At 40.8% G+C, this 20,521-nt stretch overlaps 1 protein-coding gene across 6 annotated transcripts in view; it reads left to right on the top strand.

Annotated features, from left to right (window-relative positions):
• ZNF598 (zinc finger protein 598) overlaps nucleotides 1-20,292 on the top strand; it is a 33,841-nt gene extending 13,549 nt beyond the window's left edge. For 3 of the 6 annotated variants that reach the window (XM_031945830.1, XM_031945829.1, XM_031945827.1), the window contains 9 exons: nucleotides 9,632-9,843; nucleotides 10,839-11,056; nucleotides 11,738-11,855; nucleotides 13,853-14,034; nucleotides 14,599-14,683; nucleotides 15,161-15,942; nucleotides 17,569-17,704; nucleotides 18,760-18,904; nucleotides 19,029-20,292. In XM_031945830.1, the coding sequence (XP_031801690.1) occupies nucleotides 9,632-9,843; nucleotides 10,839-11,056; nucleotides 11,738-11,855; nucleotides 13,853-14,034; nucleotides 14,599-14,683; nucleotides 15,161-15,942; nucleotides 17,569-17,704; nucleotides 18,760-18,904; nucleotides 19,029-19,373 (2,223 nt within the window). In that variant the 3' untranslated portion in view covers nucleotides 19,374-20,292. Of the gene's footprint in view, nucleotides 1-9,631; nucleotides 9,844-10,838; nucleotides 11,057-11,737; nucleotides 11,856-13,852; nucleotides 14,035-14,598; nucleotides 14,684-15,160; nucleotides 15,943-17,568; nucleotides 17,705-17,987; nucleotides 18,229-18,759; nucleotides 18,905-19,028 lie in introns of all 6 variants that reach the window. The other 3 variants (XR_004230834.1, XR_004230833.1, XM_031945828.1) reach the window with 3 other exon arrangements.
• Nucleotides 20,293-20,521: the final 229 nt, after the last annotated feature.

The following is a 20,521-nucleotide window of genomic DNA, read 5'->3' as shown; positions in this document are numbered from 1 at the left end:
ATAATATAGTAGTAGTCATTATCATCCTAATAATAGCAAATATTTATGTCATATATTTGTCAGGTACTTTGCTGAGTGCTTTATAATTATCTCATTTAATTTTCACATTAATGATGAGAGATAGGTACTATTATTATCCCTATTTTACAGATGAAGATCCTGAGGCAGACAATTCAGTGACTTGCCCAGGATCACACATAGCAAATATCTGAGGCTGAATTTGAATCCATATTTTTCTGACTCCAGGCTTAGCTCTTATCTGTATACCATCTAGCTGACCACTTGTGACTGCAGAGAACCCTTTTTTTCATCTTTGATCCACTGTAATTGGTTCAAACCTTCTCTCTCATTAAGATCTTAGTTTCTGCACACATATACTCACCCATTTTAGGAGGTCCCTTTGTTTATTACTTCTGAAATTTAGGCTTTCTCTCATCTCCCTTATCTTCCATGATAACAATAGGAACTAGCATATTTGTTTAGCAATGTGCACATATTTTGTCCTTACAACACCCCTGGGAAGTGGGTACTATTATTATCCCCATTTTACAAATGAAACGGAGGCAAACAGGTTAAGTAACTTGGTGGGAGTCACACAGCTAATGAGTGAGATTAGATTTGAACTCAGGTCTTCTTGCCTTTAGTTCTAGTGCTATCTGTTTCCCTCTTCTGTACCTCAAAATTTCTTTTTCATTTTTTTCCCTATTTTACTCTAGTCTCAGAAGAGAAAGTTCTTATTAGAAACTGAACCCTTTGCTTTAGCTCTTGACTTTCCCACACCTTACAATCCTTTAGGAATTTGCTTTATTGAGTATTATCTCTCATTTTCAGGCTCATTGTTTTCAGGCTTCTTTCTTTCTATAAAATTCCTCGTGTTTTTCTATAAAAAATTCATATGTATGTATATATCTACATAAATTAATACATCCTTTCTTAACTACATCCTCCCTGGAGGATGTTGGGAGGGAATGAAAGAAGGAGGGAAATAAAGTAAAAATGGTGCGCAGCAGAGAACAAAAGAACAATTTACAAGGAGTAAAGGAAAGATGGACACTTATGAATATAATTTCTTTTACTAATACATATACTTTATCTTTTTTATTAATTAAAGCTTTTTATTTACAAAACATATGCCTGTGTAATTTTTCAAAATTGACCCTTGCAAAGCCTTCTGTTCCAAATTTTCCCCTCCTTCTCCTCACCCTCTCCCCTAGATGGCAGGTAGTCTAATATCTTAAATATGTTAAAAATATACTAATACATACAGTTTCTTGAACCGGTCTTTGTCATTATATATTATGAATCCTCTCTGATGTTCTGCTGGGTACATGACAATGTTCTCTTTTGTTTCATTTTGTTTGGTATCTCTTTTCTCTTTGTCTTTTTTCTTAATTCTTTTTTTTTTTTTTTTTTTAATAAATTTGAAAAATGAAAAAAATCTTTTCCCTTGACTCAGTGCATCCCCTTATACCATTGATCAATATTTTGAGTCCTTTTCATGCTTATAGAAAAAGTAGTCTGCTCTCTCCACATCCACTTCCCTATCTTTTTACTTATCAACTCCTTAGCCTGGTCACTCTATTACTAAAATAGTCTCTTCAGGGTTAAAACTGAACTAGTAATTAGTGTTTAGTAATTAACCCTGGTAGCCTTTTCTCAAACCTTATCTTTGATCTTTCTATATGTCATATTTAGTCCTAAAAGTTACTCTGTCCTCTTAGATCTTGTCTTCTCAATTCTTAGACACAGTTTTCTTCTCTCCTGGATCTTCCTCTTTCCTGTTTCATCATTCTTCCTTCTTTTTATTTCCTTCTGCTCCCTAATTAATAGTGTTCCCCAAGTATCTGTCCTAGGTTCTGCTAAATATTTTCTCCATTGGTGAGCTCATTCCTTCCCACAATTTCAGTCCTCTCTCATTGGAAGACTTCCAAATTTCTCTGTATTTAGAGGCCACCCAATGAGCAAATTGGCCTAGTAATTTTTTAATGTATTTTTTAATTTGCTAGACATTCTCCAGTTATACTCTTTAAAAAGTATTCATTTAAAAAAAAAAACTTAAGTTCCAAATTCTTTGAGAAGACAATATGCTATCAGTTATGTTTCAGGTAGTGAAAACATTTCCATATTAGACGTGTTGCAAAAAAAACACAAAACCATAAGAAATATAACATGAAAAAAAGTATGCTTCAGTATACATATTCAGTTCTTGTTAGAGTAAATAGCATTTTTCATCATAGGTTCTTTGGAATTTTCTTGGATATTTGTCTCTATTAGAGTAACTGAATCTTTCATAGTTGACCATTGTTACAATATTGCAGAGAATTAAATTTTTTAGAGCTCCTTTTCACCCCAGGCTTACTTTGCATTCTGGGTGCACCTAGAGTTAAATAGCCTCCTGAACCTTGTGTATCAAGCTATGGGTTGTGATAGCCTTTAGTCTGTTGGCATAGAACAGTAACTGTCTGAATTCCTTCCCTTCCTTCCCCAGAGGTATTCCCACCTTCACCAAAGCTCCAAAAGACGTAGAAGAGATTAATATATTTAACATGTACTGGTTTGGCAATTGTCAATGCTGTAAAATTACCCATGCATATAACTTGTAAATAAAAAGCTGTAATAATCTATTAAAAAAAAGAAGTAGAAGAGAGCCCTTCTACATCTATTCTGTGCTCAGCCATAGGATGGAGGGTGGGGTGTGCAATACTGATTTCATTAGGAATAGAAATGGCTTTAGTTCAGACCTGGTTAAAGGGGAAAATTTTCCTGGTAGAATTTGTACAGTGCAGGGACCCCAGCTGAATGCCTATTGAATCCCCAATTCAAAAAGGCTAGGGAAAAAAATTAATTGAATTATTGAAAAGAAAAAGGATCCAAAAAAGGCTTGTCATTAGCCTACCCTCATAACTTAAAAAAGACAAGGGAAAATAAGAATTTCCCCATGAAAGGAATCATGTTCTGAACCCTTCCAGCAATCTGGTGAAGCCTACGAATCCCTTCTCAGAATGATATTCTTAAATGTATAAAATAAGAAATGAATAGTTCAAAGACTCTGGATTAAAAGCATTTGCTTTAAAAGTAATTTGAGCCAGAATTCTCAACAAAAAAGAAAACAAGACAATAAATCCTAGAAAGATAGCAAAAATCTTGGAATGGTTTAGAAAAGAAAGAAAATTTTTAATGATACCATGAATGAAAATTAAGTTGAAAACTAGAACTTTCTTGTTTAGTTTTTTTATTTTGTTTTTAATTTTTCTCTCTCTTTTTTTATTATTTTAATTTTGAGTTCCAAATTCTCCCTATCCCATTCCCTCCTTCTACCCATTGAGAAAGTAAGCATTGATATAATACGTGTGAAGCCATGCAAAACATATTATTACCCTTTAACCATCTTGGGAGTGAGGGGGAAACAACCTAAAAAGCAAAGGCATAAAGTGAAAAAAAAAATGTGTTTCAATTTGTGCTCAGTTCATCAAAATTTCTTCAGGTACAGAGCATTTTTCATCATGGGTCCTTTGAAATTGGATAATTGTATTGATTAGAGTTGATAAATCTTTCAGAGTGCATATCACGATTACAATATTGCTGTTTCTGTTTATAATGTTGTTCTGCTTCTATTCACCTCCCTTTCCATTGGTTCAATTAAGTTGACCCAGATATTTATGAAACTATTCAGCTTGTAATTTCTTCCCCCCCCCAACTAATTTTCCCCCACTTAATAATATTTTAATGTCTTATAGTATTTTTCCAATTACAAATAAAAATAGTTTTCAGTATTCATTTTTATAAGATTGTGAGTTCTGATTTTTTCTCCTTCCCTCTATCATTATATAATGTTGCTGACTACTGGACATAATATGTCCAGTATTCTCCTGGTTCTGTTTACTTCACTAAGCATCAATTTATATGTGTTTCCATGTTTTCTTTTTTTTCTCCCTCAATACTACTTTGTTTTTTCGATTACATGTAAAGTTTTCAAACATATTTCCACATGAGTCATATTGTGAATGAAAAATCAGAACAAGAGAGAAAAACTATGAAAAAGAAAATGCAAATCAAAAAAGGTGAAAATATGCTTCAATCCACATTCAATCTCCATAGTTCTTTCTTGGGATGTAAATGACATTTTTCTGTCCGAAGTGTATTGGAATTGTCTTGGATCACTATATTGCTGAGAAGAGCTAAAGCCATCTTAGTTGATCATCACATAATCTTTGTTACTATGTACAGTGTTCTATTTTCTGTTCCCTTCATTCAGCATCAGTTCATGTAGTCTTTCCAGGCTTTTCTGAAATCATTTGATTCTTCATTTCCTTTTTTTTCATCTTAGAATAGTATTTTTTCTAAATATATGTAAAAATAGTTTTTTACATTCATTTTTGTAAGACTTTGTGTCCAAATTTTTCTCCTTTCTCCCCCCTATTTTTCCACCTCTCCAAGCAATCTGATATAGGTTAAATATAAACAATTATTTTATATTTTGATATATGTCATGTTGTACAGAAAAAATCAGACCAAACGGGGAAAAAACTATGAGAAAGAAAAAAGCACAAAACAAAAAAAGGTGAAAATACCATGCTTTGATCCACATTTAGTCTTCATAGTTTTCTCTCTGAGTGTAGATGATATTTTCCATCCCAAGTCTGTTAGAATTGCCTTGACTCATCATATTGTTAGAATAGAAGAGTCAAGTTCATCAGTTGATCATCATATAATCTTATTACTATGTACAATGTTCTCTTGGTTCTGCTCACTTCACTCAGCATCAGTTCATGTTAATCTTTACAGGATTTTTTGAAATCAACCTGTTGATCATTTCTTGTAGAACAATATATTACATTATATTCATATACCACAACTTGTTCAAGCCATTTCCCAGTTGATGGGCATCCTCAAATTCCAGTTCTCTGCCATCACAAAAAGAGCTGCTATAAATATTTTTGTACATTTTTTATGATCTCTTTGGAACGCAAGCCTAATAGTGGTATTGCTGGATCAAAGGGATATGTACAGTTTGATTGCCCTTTGGACATAGTTTTAAATTGTTCTCCAGAATAGTGAGATTGGCCCATAATGCATTAGTGTTCATATTTTCCCATATCGTCTCCAATATTTATCATTTTCCTTTCCTGTCATATTAGTCAGTTTGATAGGTATGAAGTAGTAACTTTTTTTTTTTTTGCATTTTAATTTGCATTTCTCTTAATGATTTATATAATCTTTTCATATGACTCTACTTCTCACTTTTTAGAGCATGCTAATATTCCATCATAACCATAAACCACACCTTGTTCAGTCCCTAGTTTATAGATGTCCCTCAATTTCCAAATCTTTGCTACCACAAAGAGCGCTACTTTAAACATTTTTGTACATTTTCCCCCCACTCTCTTTTCAGAATTTATCATTTTCCTTTTCATCTGACTACTGATTTGATTTCTTCTGCCTGTTCATAGCCTTTGACCATTTATCATTTGGAAAATGACTTTAATTTTTACAAATTTGGCTTCGTTCCTTACATATTTAAGAAACGAGGCCTTTATCAAAGAAACTTGCTATAAAAGATTTCCCTTGTGTCCTGCTTTTCTATTGATTTTGGCTGTATTGGTTTTTTATATAAAAAAAGGCAAAAGCCTTTTTATTTATATATATATATATATATATAATCAAAATTAACTAGACTTCCTGTCATCATCTCTCTTTTTTTTTTTTTTTTTTTTTTTTTTTTTTTGGTTTGGTAATAAACTCTTCTCTTATCCATTGTTCTAATAGGCAAATTTTTCGTGCTTCCCTAATTTACTAATGATATATGATATACATATTCCTAAATCATTTGCCATTTTGACCTGTGTGTGTGTATATATATATTTTTTTAAGGTGCTGAATCAATGCCTAATTGCTGCCAAATTGCTCTCCCAGCAATTTTGGTCAAATAGTGAATTTTTGTTGCAAAATTTCGGATTTTGGGGTTTATTAAACACTAGATTATTATAGTTATTTGCTACTGTGTTGTATACATAATCTCTTCCACTGATCCATCATTATTTCTTAACCAGTACAAGATTATTTTGATGATTACTGCTTTATATGTGGTTTGAAATTTGGTACTGCTAAAGCCCCATCTTTCTTCACATTTTTCTTTGATTTTGTGATATTTTTGATCTTTTATTTTCTAGCTTGATAAAATAATTCTTTGGTAGTTTTATTGGCATAATACTGAATAAATTAAGTAAAATTGTCATATTGCATTAGCTAGGCATACCCACGAATAATTAATATTTTTCTACTTATTTAGATTTGTGTGAAAAATCTTTTATAATACTGATGACTTGTGTGTTTATTTTATGTAATAAACAGCTAAAGTTGTTCATTGTTTCAAGTAGTTTTATTTACTTGATTCTTTAGGGGTTCTCTGTACCATCATATCATCTGCAAAGACTGATAGTTTTATTTCCTCATTGGCTGTTTTTATTCTTCCCAATTTCTTTTTCTTGTCTTATTGCTGTCGAGCTAGCATTTCTAGTTCAATATTGAATAATAGACAAAAAGTCATAATTAGCAAAAAAAAAAAAAAAACTAAACAAGAAATAATTATCAAGAACAAACCTAACCCTAAACCCTAACCCTAAGTCAAGATAAAGCTATTAAAAAAAAATTTAGGGTTAAAAGAAATTTTTAAAACTCCTCTCCCTCCAGATGACTGGATACCTGGCTTCCAATTTGTCACCACCCCAATGTGATGGCAGGGCAGTGGATGAGGGGTAGTGAAGAAAACTGAACCAAGCCTAGGTTGGAACTGGCCCTCCCTTCAGAGTTCACCTGTGGGGCCCTAGCAGATCAGGCCTTAATGAGTGGACGATGTATCTTCTACTACCTTTGAAATGGTTTCTTACCATGAACCTCACTACAGTGTGGGAATGATGGCTCAGCTCAGTCAAATTAGGGTCCCTAAAGTCTTTGGAGGACTAGGATAGATAGCTCTTCTAAGAGCAGCTTCCCAAAGCCTCACATCTGTGCAGAAGTCAGTAAGATTGACCTTATGGAGAGTAGAGACGAGTTCTCATAGAGTCTCACTTCCCCAGAAGAACTGGCACAATTTGCCAAGGAGCTAAAGTGAGAGAGCTTGCCCTGAGTTTAACCCAGGTTGATTGTGGCTCCTCTTTGCAAGTTTTTTAGCTGGACCATCTATTGTATTATAGCTTAGCTTTGAGAATATGTGTAATATATTGGATTACTTACCATCTAGGGGAGGGAAATTGGAACACAAGGTTTTTGCAAGGTTAATGTTGAAAAATTATCCATGCATATGTTTTGTAAATAAAAAGCCTTAATTAAAAAATAAATACATTTTAAAAAGAGAGAATATGTGTAAGCCTCTGCTGCAGAAATAGCCAGAAGCAGCAGCTAAAGCTGGTGGATTAGTGAGCTTCAGTGGGGCTAAAGTACACTGTCATCAATATGGTAAATCCTTAGAAGGAGAGGAACATCAGGTTACTCAAGGAAGTTCAGACCAGGCCAGTTAGGAAAAAATGCAGGCTAAAGTGTCCATATTAGTCAGTATTGGGCTTCCAAATGGTCACTGCATTACCAGTCTTGTGAGAGAACAAAACCCATTTTAGAAGTATAGAAAGCTTGTAAGGGGAAAGTAGAATGAGAACAGAAGGAAGAGGGATGGGCTAATGAACGGGAGAGGTGTTCTTTTCCCTAAAAGAGAAACAATGTCTTTGACATAGGCTTTTATGGCAGAGCTAAGGAGTCTGGCTTCATGATAATTGTTTTGGAAGGGGAATGGATATTTTTGGAAAATACTGCATTCTCACCCTTACCCCTACCCCCCCCCCCCACCCCAGTTACTGAAATGTAGGTCCAGAAATTTTGGCCTCAAGAATATGGTCAGGGTAGGCAATAGACCTAAAGACTTGGACTACAGTGATTCCTTCCCTCCCCCCCCAAAAAAAAAAATTTACCTTGTCTCTTTCATGTATTGGTACTTCTATAGGAGAGTTAAAGCATAAATAAGACACCTGCTAAAAAAGCAAAACTTCAGATCTACATGTTAAGTTTTTATCTCTGCCCTGAATCTCCTATTGGGTTCTGCATATCTTCACCTAACTGTACCACTGACATCTTTCATTAGCTATTCCCAAATTGAAATTTTCATCAACTTCTTTTTCCCAGTTTCTTTGTTGAGGATTCTCCCAATCATCCAGGTTCACAAATTTAATCAACCTAGGTTCTTCCTTCTTCCATAATTCTGTCTCTCTCTCTGCCCCATTTGCCAGGTCCTTTCAGTTTTGCCTCCATGACATTTCTTATTTATTTTCTTCTTTCCATTCACATAAATACTATTCTAACTTATAACTTATTACATTATAACTCATTAACTTATAACTTATACTTATAACTCATTATACTTATAACTTATACATTTTAAAAAGAGAATATGTGTAAGCCTCATTATAACTCATTAACTGCTATAATCTTCATTTATAATTAATATTATAATAATCTTCAGACTTACCTCTGGCCATTTCCCATTAAATAGGCAGATTTGGACCAAAGAAAGCCCTTTCTCCATCCATCACCTCTACTGAATTATTTCTTATTTCTAACAGATCATTGAGAGCACAGGCCATCTACTGGGCAGTGAATGATTTCTTGGCTCCTCTAGCAGATCTTTTGTATTACAAAGCTCTATCTAAATGAATGTCACCAAGGCCTGGACCATTTGAGTTGCCACATCAGACACTGGGAGCATGTGGGGAGCATTTCTAAGTTATTTCTTGGAGAAAATTATATCTAATATTCAGCCATGTGTTCCTTTTGAGTTCTTTAATGAGCAGAGATAGAAGGGTAGAGTCTTCAAAAATGTCTTTGAGGAATCAGTGATGAAGATGGGAGGCTGTTTGGCTCCTTTTTTTTTTTTTTTTTTAATTTTTTTTATTATAGCTTTTTATTTACAAGTTATATGCATAGGTAATTTTTATAGCATTGACAATTGCCAAACCTTTTGTTCTAATTTTTCCCCTCCTTCCCCCCATCCCCTCCCCCCGATGGCAGGTTGACCAATACATGTTAAGTTATGTTAAAGCATATATGTCCTAACAGTTATTTTGCTGTACATAAAGAGTTGGACTTTGAAATAGTGTACAATTAGCCTGTGAAAGAAATAAAAGATGCAGGCAGACAAAAATAGAGGGATTGAGAATTCTATGTAGTGGTTCATAGTCATCTCCCAGAGTTCTTTTGCTGGGTGTAGCTGGTTTAGTTCATTATTGCTCTATTGGAGCTGATTTAATTCATCATCTCATTACTGAAGATGGCCATGTCCATCAGATTTGATCATCATATAGTATTGTTGTTGAAGTATATAATGATCTCCTGGTCCTGCTCATTTCACTCAGCATCAATTCATGTAAGTCTCTCCAGGCCTTTCTGAAATCCTCCTGCTGGTCATTTCTTACCGAACAATAATATTTCATAATATTCATATACCATAATTTATTCAGCCATTCTCCAATTGATGGGCATCCACTCAGTTTCCACTTTCTGGTGTTTGGCTCCTTTTAGCAGGTAATACTGCAAGGTATTCCCTGTAATTTTTTCTGCTTACATGCCTTCATGCTTCTTCCCTAAGATCTTTACCTATGAACGCAAATGGTATTCCCGCAAGGACCTTGCCCGCCATCGGATCCATGGAGACCCAGATGACACATCCCACCGGGGACATCCTCTATGTAAATTTTGTGATGAGCGTTATTTGGACAATGATGAGCTCCTGAAACACCTGAGGAGAGACCACTATTTCTGCCATTTCTGTGACTCTGATGGCGCTCAAGAGTATTACAGGTAGATGAGAAAGCAAGCCTTTAAGTCATTCCCCAGCAGAGACTGACTGAACATACAGGATTGAGGGGGAAAGGAGAGCATGAATATGAAAATTATGCAAGGCTCTGTGTTGAAAACTAATGAGAAATTGGCCTCCCTTGTATTTTCTTTCCTGCTTGGTGCAGAACTTATGGTTTGGTTCTCAGGATGGGTGGCTTTAATGGTTCCTGAAATCTCTGTCTTTAGGGATTGGCTAAGTCAAGTTATCCCTGGCTGATTCCACTTTAGTCATGGCAGAATCCTTTGATGTTTGTTTCTGTTGGAAATATAAAATGTTTTAAGACTAAAGCTGCTTTTTGCAACTAAGTTAAAAGTTGAGAACAGAATTACTTTGTGTTTTTAAAAAAAAAAAACAGATTTCTTAGATTTATGAGTAAGACCGATAAGAATTTTTAAAAATAAGGACTGATAAGAATTAAACATAGATCCATTAATTCATATAATTGGACTGACTCTCCAGCATAGGAGCTTTGAGGATTAGGGGAAAGTTTTTTTGCCCCTGAAGATGCATGGGGATATGTTTTTAGCATTGTTTTTGTGAAAAGTCTGTGAAAAATAACAAGTTTGTATTTATAAAACATTTCTGTGTTTATAGGTAGGGGGGTAAAAGCTATATAAATATTTAGTGTTAACTTTTGCAGTGAAGATGAGAAGAGGAGATCTAGCTAGTCCCATCTGGTCTATTGCAAGAACATTTAAAGTTTTGTGATGTGTTGAAGATAGAATAAGTTCCCTACCATTATTCTTACTTCCTAAGCAATGTTTTGGGATAGTGATATCTGCCCCTTCTCCCCTCCCCCCCAATTGGGATAAATTGAGTAGAACTCCCACCTTGGGATTAATAGCTAATGCTGCTTGAGGTCTACCTTGTTGCCTTAATTGGTGCTGTGTTGTGCTGTTGGGGGTTGATCTAGTAACCATATCACCACCTCCACCCCCCTTTCCCTTTCCTTCAGTGACTATGAATACCTTCGGGAACATTTCCGTGAGAAGCACTTTCTCTGTGAGGAGGGAAGGTGCAATACTGAGCAGTTCACTCACGCCTTCCGTACAGAAATCGACTACAAGGCGCATAAGACTTCATGCCACAGCAGGAGCAGAGCAGAGGCCAGGCAGAACCGGCAGATTGACCTGCAGTTTAGCTATGCTCCGAGACACACTCGGAGGGGTGAGGGTGAGTGAACCTGGGTCTGTTCTTGGGAGGGTCCTAGAGCTTGAGATCCACTGAGGGTCATGGCTTACAAGATCAGAGTTTCATTGTATGGAGACTATATAGTTCTACTTTTTTTTCCTGAGGCAAAAACTTGCCCAGGGTCACACAATTAGGAAGTATTAAGTGTCTGACTTCCATTTGAACTCGCTCGGGTCCTCCTGACTTCAGGACTGGTGCTTTATCCACTGCAACACCTAGCTGCCTCTATATTTTTCTAGCATGATAGTTACTTAAAACCTAAGTTTTCATGCTATGTTCATAGGAAGAAAATTGGATTTAATTTAGTGCCTTTATTATAAGCCTTTAAAATGAACTGGAAGAAACAATGCAATCATTTCTCTTATCATGGCCTTTTGCAGCAGTAGAATGCAATCTCAGACTAAAGCAGTGATTCAAAATGTCCATAGTGTCTATTTGGGGAATGGGTGGGTTTCATATTCTTGCTTTCCTGGAGTTGTTGTAAAGGACCAGCTGCTATCCACCGTATGGGAGGGTATGGAGAGGAAACTTGGCAAACAAGCCCTCAGAGTTTGCTGGGCTATTCTCTGGGAGGGGAGTGATGGGGAACAAGTGGGAGTTGGGAAGGTGCCAGTTGTGGGCAGAATGAAGAGATGGAATGAGAGGACCTTTGCCTTCTTTTAGGTGTCGTTGGTGGGGATGACTATGAAGAAGTGGACAGGCATAACAGACAGAGTCGGGGCAACAGGCCAGGGGGCCGTGGAGCTCAGCAGAACCGCCGAGGAAGCTGGAGGTATAAGAGGTGGGAGGCTTTTGCTTGCTGTTGAAGTTCCTCTCTCGGCAACCCAATGGGTGTCTTGTTGGGGAGCTGCTAGAAGTGGGGGCTGGCTGAGGTGCTCTGACTCTAAAACACCATTCTGTACAGACTGGGAGAATCCTAGACTCACAGGAGATATATAGAGACTGGGTCTAGCCCTTCCTTTTGTAGAGTGAAAAGACTCACAGAAGCAAGATGATTTGATCCATGGTTATACATCAAGTTAGCACCTGGAAAGAGACCAGAGACATTATTGTTTTTGTGAAGTTTCATAGCCACCCCCATATAGATGAATTTCTGTTTCTAGCTGAGTCCCTGCCTTTAAAAAAAAAAATACTGTTTTATTGTTTCCTTTTGTTTTTACAGCATTAATTTTTTGGAAAATGCCTTTTCTTCTTCCCAATTGAAACTTCCCTTTTGTTAAAGAAAGCAAGAACACTGTCTTTACTTTTGATCATAGGAGTTATCTATAGTCCAGCCCCATCGTTTTTCATATAGAAAAACACACCCAAAGAGATTAAATGACTTACCCGGTGTCATTACAGCTTGTGACAGAAGAAGATTTGAATTCAAGCCATAGGACCATAGAGCTGGAGAGGATCTCATCTAGTCTTTCCCCTTCATTTTACAGATGAGGTTGTGACTTGCCCAAGTGAACTCAGCTAGTAAGCAAAGGAGCCAGGATTTGAACCTGGTTACTTTTAACTACAAAACTATTTCTTGGTCCACTGTATCATGTTGCCTTAAGAGTCTTTCTTTGTCCATACTTCATCCTTGGGATAAGTTGCTGTTAGTGCTGATGCAGACCCTGTGGGCATAGCCACCAGGAAGGTTTCTGGGTACTTCTTGTTTACCCTAGAGCCTCATTGATCCTTCCATAGAAAGTGTGTTTTTTATGAGAAGAATCCAAATTTCTGCTTCCTTTTCCCCTAATATCCTAAAGAAATGCTCTAGGCAAAAAGAACACCACCATTCACAGGCTGACTCCAAACCTACTCCAAGAGACTCTTGACTTTGACTGTTGATTGGATAGGCACAGTCAGAGCAGAGAGTGAAATGGGTCTGTGCACATGACTTTTTCTTTACTATTGATGAGAATGTTTATGGGCCTATGTGAACAAATGCACAGTAGAGATTTTTCAGCTGAATACCTCTAGGTGTCGAGAGGTAGGGTGGGAATGTAAGTAAGAAGTCCCTGAAGTGTGGATAAAGCTTGTACATATACTGTTAACAGTGGGTGAAAAAAAAACCCTACACCTTAGATCTGAGGGTGGAGCAGAAAAATCATCAACTTTGAAAGGAAAGATGTACCTGGAGCTTGAGAGTTGGCGCATCTAGGGAAAGCAGGGGTTGGTGGCATTCTCTCACGTCTGAGAAATCTGTGCAGACCATTGGGCCCAGCTCTTGGGGTTTAGGATAATGGACTCGGGCCTTTGTAATTTGGCACTTCTGGGCTCTGGATATTTGTATATTTTTATAGGTTCCTTGCATTTGGAGCTGGTGTTACTTTTTCTCAAAAGGACAACAAAAACCCTTTTGAGAAAAATCCTGTCTTTGTCTTAGTGTGAGCTCAGGAGGATCTGGTCAAGAAGTGGTGACATCGGTAGAGCCATAGAACTTAGGGGATTATTGACTAAAGGATGTAATGAGGCAGAGAGAAGGGGTAAAGTAGCCCAGAACCCACTAGGAGGTCTGGTCTTGAATCTCAAGTAGGACTCTTGAGTTCCATCCCTTTGCTGTCTGGGGTCCTGTTTGCTCATAATCACTCCAACCTCATCCCCCCCCTCCCCTCCCATGTTCTTGAAGGAAGGGGGTTGGGGAACAGCTGAGAAGTTGGTTAGCATCTCAGTTCCCAGGCTTTTCCAGCAGGTGGTGCTGTGAATCAGGCCTTGTTTGGAGAACGTGGCACATGTTTCATAGGAGATCCTTAGGTTCTTTTGCTGATCCTAAAGGACTCCCCTTTTCCTTCTCCTGCACCTCAGGGAAGAAGAAGACAGAGATGTAGCAGCTGCAGTGAGGGCATCAGTAGCTGCACGTAGGCAAGAAGAAAAGAAATGGGTTGAAGATAAAGAGGATGGCAGCAGAGCGAAGAAAGACGAGGGGAAGGACTTGGAAGAAACTCGGAGCTCAAGGAGAGCCTCCAAGCCTTCTGCTGAGACCTCAGGTGACCAATGGTGGTTAGCAGGCAGCTCCTGCACCTCACCCTTCTTTGTCTTCGAATCTCAACCTAAAGAGGAGAACTCATGCCATTGTCACTTGGTTTGGGAATGTTTTCCACAGGCAGGGACAACTTTCCTACTCTGTAGCAGAAAATGGATTTTAAATGCAGTCAAGTTGGCTTGATCAAGTATGGGAAAGCTGAATTTTTGGCTTTTTAAAAAGTCTCAGCTAAGGGATTGTATTCCTTTGAAGAAAGTAATATTAAGTTGCATATACTCTGATATATGGGCCATCCTTTATTTTTAAGATCAATGCAATGTGTGAAATATAGATTAGATTATATATTTAATCTTTTTAACTGAAATAAGTTTAGAATAAGTTCTTCAAAAACCTTTCTGAGTCATGATTCCTGATGTATCTGACATCTGCTGCAGGACAGTTTTTGATGAGAACATGTTTTAAGGTCCTAAGACTAGTACATGCAATTTCAGAGATTTTTGTAGGAACATTTCCTGGTTTTTAGCACTTGCCATCATTTCATGTTACAAGTTATTGTCCTTGATCCTAGCTCCCAAAGAGGCCACTGCTAATGGTCCTGCAAGCCAAGAGGATTTTGTGTCGTTTAGTTCGGCAGCTGGGGGAGCTCTGCAGAGGTATGTGGGGCAACTGAGCTGTTCTCTGGTCAGAAGCATTGGTTAAGATCCTGTGGGCACAGAGGGATGGGTTGGATCCTTTAAGGGTTTTCGGATCTTCTAGTCCACAGGGAAGTGGGGGAATGGGGCCCAAACATGGGCTCTTTTTGATGACTAAGATTCCTACAGAGTTTTTAAAGGAGTTGTGAAGTCTGAGCTGCGAGTGACTCCTTTGGTTCTCCCTTAAGCCTTTTCTAAATAGCCACCCATTCCTTTCCCACCTGAGTCCCATCCAGAGGGTCTTTGCTTTGGAATCTCTTCTCTCCACACGGGCCCATCTGAGGAGTGACGCCCTCTGCTGCCTCCTGCCGTGCATAAAAAGGGATGTGTGGTGGGTCTCCTCCCCTCTGGAGCACCAAGTTCAGGCTATCTCCCAACTCCCTGCTCTCTGATGACCTTGGTAGGTCATGTGACATCTTATCTTTTGCTCTGCCCCAGTTCCCTCCAGCCAGCTTCAGTCAAACTTAAAGAAGAAGACTTCCCAAGCCTTTCCTCTTCCTCAGCTCCCACTGTCTCCTCGGGGATGTCACTCACCTATACAGTCACTGCCAAGAAGACCTCAGCCTTCCAAGAGGAGGACTTCCCAGCTCTGGTGTCAAAAATGAGGCCCAGCAAAGCTGTGTCCAGCATCACTTCGGCCTGGAACAATAGCTCCGGTAAGAGCGTCGTCCGCCCGACGGCGCCCGTCCAGGCTAGTTGCAGCCAGCTCCCAAAGAAACCCCCTTTGGTCACCAAAGGAGGCGGCAAAGCCAGCAAGAAGAATAACAAACCCGTGGTCTCTGACGATGAGGATGACAGCGTCGGGCTCACCCCCCAGGAGTTCCGCAACGCACCCACCATGTTTGATGTCTCCTCCTTGCTGGCCGCGTCTTCCTCTCAGGCTTTTATAAAAGTGAGCAAGAAGAAGAAGATGGGGGCAGAAAAGCAGAGCTCGGCCTCACCCCCACCCCAGCCGCTGGTGTCGGAGGTGGCTGCCAAGCCAGCTTGGCGAGAAAAAGCTCCCAGTCCTGAACACGGAATGGCTCCTGTGGCCACCGCTAATGGGTCAGAGAAGCCTACGGCCATTGTGAATGGACATTCGGAAAAGGCAGCCGTTGGCAGTGTCCCCAAAGAGCCTCCGGGGCTCACAAAGCCACCAATGACTAACCAGTGTCCTTTACCTCAGGAAGATTTCCCAGCTCTCTGCAGCGCGGGGCCTCCCCGAATGCAGCCTCCACCAGGTAACAGCAGTCAGGCAGTGTCCTGCCTGGGCACAAGGGGGTGGGAGGAAGAAGAGGAGGCCAGCCCTCAGGTTCCAGAGTGTTGGCTTAGTAGTCCTAAAGGCCTTTAGGATCAAGAAATGTTGTTTATCAGTCAGTGCCTTGTAACGTGTTTGAGACTGGGAACTTTGGGACCTGCTGGGTGAGTTCCCGGCAGTCTAGCAGGTTTGTTCTATCTGAACGGAGAATTCCTTTATGTCCCAGCTAAGAATTGACAAGTCCTGATCTCTCAAGTCCTGCTTGATAGTTTAGCAATGAGTCTGAGCTGGGGAGTCACTTCTCTGAGGTTCACAGTTTCCTCAGTTGAAGAGGAAGAGGGAGACCAGGTGACTCTTGATGTCCTTGCTATCTTTAAAGCTATGGTCCTAGGACCCCACAGGCATACCATAGCATGCCCCTCCTGTGGCCTCGATGCTGACATTGGGTCATCTCTCATTTATAATCATCTCAAGGCTACCGAAACCCAGTGGGGTCCAAACCCTTCATTTTAATATTCAGCATGAAGCACTGTGTGCCCAGGAGGGAACAGGGAGATATGTTATACACCCCCATCTCCATGGTCCTGTGTGCATGCGCATGTGTGAGATATTAGATCCCTTTGTATGGAGTTAAAGCTTTGGAAATTGAATTTTTCTGGTAGGTAGAATTCTGAAAATGTGCAGGAAGAAATCTGGGAGTTAGAGGGATTTTTAAAAGAAGTACTGTTTGATGGAAATGGTGTGTGTGTGTGTGTGTGTGTGTGTGTGTGTGTTGGGGGGAGGGGGAGTTATGCGAGTTTCTCTGTCTCTTACAAAACCTTCACTAAGTGAGAGGAATCAGGACAGAAGTAGCCAGGTCCCCACCAGGATTGTACTTTTCAGTACAGAGTCTCTGGTAGTGAAAGGTCAGGCTCTGGTGAGTCTGTTGCTGGTTTCACTTTTAGAGGGAGGCAGCTCTCTCACATGGCATGGAAGGTGGGCATAAACATTGCCTAACAGCTTACGAGCTTGGTACTAAAACATCATGTACTTGAGGACATGCTACAGCTCGGAACAGCAAGTTGGTATTTGTTAAGGAGATGCTGGTGTCCCTCGACCAGTAGGATGGGTTCGTTCTGTGTGTGCCAAAGAGGTCTGGACTGTCCTCAGAATGGCTTTAAGAGAAGTTCCCTTTGTTTCTCCACAGCAGAGGCTCTTGTGATATCTTGATGGGATGGGGATGGCCTGTGGAGTCTGAGAGAGGCCTGACTACCATTCCCTAGTAACTCAGAACTAGGATGGTCCCACTACCCAGTACCTTGGTTAGAAGCGGTAGCTTTAACCAGTGGTTGCCACTGGTTCTTTGGAAACATCCACGGAGTTCTCTTGTGACTATCTGGTGCCATTTGTTGGCTTTTTCATAGCAGTAGTCATTTTGCTCCTGTGGGACCCTTCCTCTGGGTTTCAGTATTTGCTACCTGCTTTATTCTGTCATTCCCAAAAATCTGGCCTTTCCTGCTCTAGTAGCAGCAAGTAGGGGAAAGGAGAAGCAAGTGTCCTTCCCACTCCCACCTAGTGGTGGCCTATAGTCCCTTCATATTGTCTTCCTATTCTCTTGTGGTTTTTTTAGGCTTTAACTCTGTGGTGCTATTAAAGAGCCCCCCGCCACCTCCAGGACTGTCGCCACCCATTAGTAAGCCCCCTCCGGGCTTTACCGTCATCCCACCCAACAGCATCTCAGAGCCCATCTCCACCTCCATTAAAGAGTAAGTTAACAGGTGTTGGGAGTGCTCCATCTTGTTCACACCAGATTCAGCCAAATCTGTGTTTCAAGGGAGGGAGGAGGTGGGTAGGGAACCGAGACCATGGGGTCACCTTAGGGCAGGGAGCACCACTGTCCGTGGGAACATATCTCATCTCTGAATGTCCCTGAAGTGTTGTCCTGGTCATCCAGGCAGGGCTGGCCCACCCATAGGGGCTGGGGAGGTGCAGTCCCAGCAGCTCTGCCAAACAGGTCCTGTTTCCTTCCCCCGCTGTCATTTGTAACAGACTTGTGCTCTGTCAGAACGCAGCTTCCACTAAAGCTTTTCATTTGGGATGTTGCCGTCCCCAGCCCTGTCGCTGGAAGCTCTCCTGGAGAGGACCGATTTCATTTTGCTCAGTGATTCTTGGTGTGGGGTCTGTGTGACTCAGAGGAAGCCCCGGATGTACATTCCTACTTCTGGCTCCTCGGTCCGCCCTGCGGATGAAGGACATGCCCCAGAAGTAGCTGCAGCAGCTGTGTGCTCAGGTGCTGTCACTCTCCGGATAGTACCCCTCGGGCCCTCCCTCCCGCATGCTCTGCAGTGAAATGCTCACCAGCTGCTCCCATTAGCAGAGGACACAGGCCCTCAGTCGTCACCCGACCACTGTGGGGTGGGAAGGCTGTGACACACATGTGCTGGACACAGATGCAGCTGCCTTGGGAGGAGCAGGGGCCCCACAGCAGGGCCATGGCATGGCAGGGGAAGAGCCCGCACTGGGAAGCAGGAGACCTGGGTTCTAGTCCCAGTTTTGCCACCAACTCACTGGTTGAGAGCTTGGGGAGTCCGTCACCTAGTGTCTCTGCGCCTCTCTTCTCCTCCTTAAAATGAAGGAGATGGTCTTCCAGCTCTTTTAAAAAAAAAAAAAATGATTCTTTTCATTTATTTTCCAGGGTGAGGCCGGGAGTAATAGGCAGAGATTAACTTTTACTCTTTTTCCCCCTACTTCTTCCTTTCTTTTCCACCCTTCTACATTTCTCTTCTCTCCCTTCTTTCCTCCTCTTCCCTTTTTATATCAGGCAAGGTCCCTGCCAAGGAACTTATTTGATACCTGAGAATTTCCAACAAAGGAACATCCAGCTCATCCAATCCATAAAGGAGTTCCTTCAGAGTGACGAGTCCAAATTCAACAAATTTAAAAGCCATTCGGGGCAATTCCGACAGGTCGGTGGGTAGTGAGGCTATTGGGATGGGAGAGGAGAGAAGCTGATGGGGTATCTGGGAACAAAATGAAATGAAATGGTGCTGGGGGTTTCATATGGTTTTGTTTTGTTTTCCTGGACTTTAGGGTCGTATTTCTGCAGCACAGTATTATAAGAGCTGCCGGGAACTCCTTGGGGAGAACTTCAAAAAAATCTTCAGCGAGCTCCTGGTGCTCCTGCCTGACACAGCCAAGCAGCAGGAGCTGCTGTCGGCACACAATGATTTCCGGGTCCAAGAGAAGCAGGGGGCACCTAAATCAAGAAAGAAGAAGAGTGCTTGGCCAGCTAGCACACCTTCTGAACTGGACTGTTGCATCTGCCCCATTTGCCAGCAGGTGCTAACCCAGGATGACCTGGGCACCCACAGAGCCCTGCATATCGAAGATGAAGAGTTCCCTTCCTTGCAAGCCATCAGCAGAATTATCAGTTAGCTTTCACCAAGACCAGCGGAACAGTCTCCACACCTTCTATTTGCACTTTTTTGAAATAAGGTCTGATAAGCCACAGCTGCCAGGAGTGTGGCCACCTGGCTGTCCCTCCGGGGACAGCCCCACACAGGGCCAACGCACACCTCCTACACACCACACTCTCCTCCCCTTTGCAGAAACCAAAACGCCAGAGCACCAAATGCCTCAGGAGAAGTAGACCAGGCCACCCAGGGTGGCTAGTAGGTTGGGCAGGGGAGGGAGAGCCAGATGGGGTCATCTGCCAGGTTTACTTTGCCCCACTCAGTACACCGCCACCACCCGCCGTTCAGGAATACAGTTGGGTTTCTTCCGGAGCCAAGTAAAAGACTGCCTTCCTCCCAGAATGGGGATGATCTTGCTCTTTATTCTTTTACTTTTTATCAAGTGACTTGGGGGGGAGGGGGGATAGTTCTTGTAGCCTGGGGGGCCTTTCCCTGGGGTTGAAGCCAGTGTCAGAGCCACGCTGGGGCAGACCCAGAACAGCCTGCAGTCACACAGATCAGAGGAGCTTCCATGAGGAGAAAGAAATGGGGTTGATGTTTGAGGGAGTGAGGCTGTTCAGTGTGTAAAACGGTATTTTTGTGATTAAAGAGCATTCAGAATGGAAAGCAGAAATAAAATTGTGCTACTTGAATTAGGATAATCTTTACAGGATTAGCCGAATGTGGGAATTGAAAAATCTTTGACCTTTTATAATAAGACAATTTATCTTCAAATACATTTATTTTGCAGTACAGCATGTAGAATATTGTTCTAAGCTTTCTCTTTAAGCAGTGGTCGCGATTATTTTAATTTGTATTTAAAAACAGCCGTCTTTCTGATTATTGGATGTATCGATGAGGTTGAGTTGGAACATTAAAAACTGCTGCACATTGTTGCTTGATGGTCCTAGTCTCTGCTTCTCACTAGAAGAGGGTGGATATTCCCAAGTCACAAAATCTGTTTTAGAATGAAGAGGCCTGGTTGGCTAGAGCTGGTGGGTGTCTAGGTCAGGTCATAGCTTCCTGGCTGGGGAAGACCAAGGTCTGAACCTTCAACGTAGGGTGATGATTACCGACCCATTCTCCTCTAATACTTCTGGGCCAGGACATAGGACTGCCCATCCTGAGATA

The sequence above is a fragment of the Sarcophilus harrisii genome, chromosome 1 (assembly GCF_902635505.1).
Source record: "Sarcophilus harrisii chromosome 1, mSarHar1.11, whole genome shotgun sequence".
NCBI lineage: Eukaryota > Metazoa > Chordata > Mammalia > Dasyuromorphia > Dasyuridae > Sarcophilus > Sarcophilus harrisii.
The sequence above is the reverse complement of the archived record's forward strand: the minus strand, read 5'-3'. Positions and strand labels throughout refer to the sequence as shown.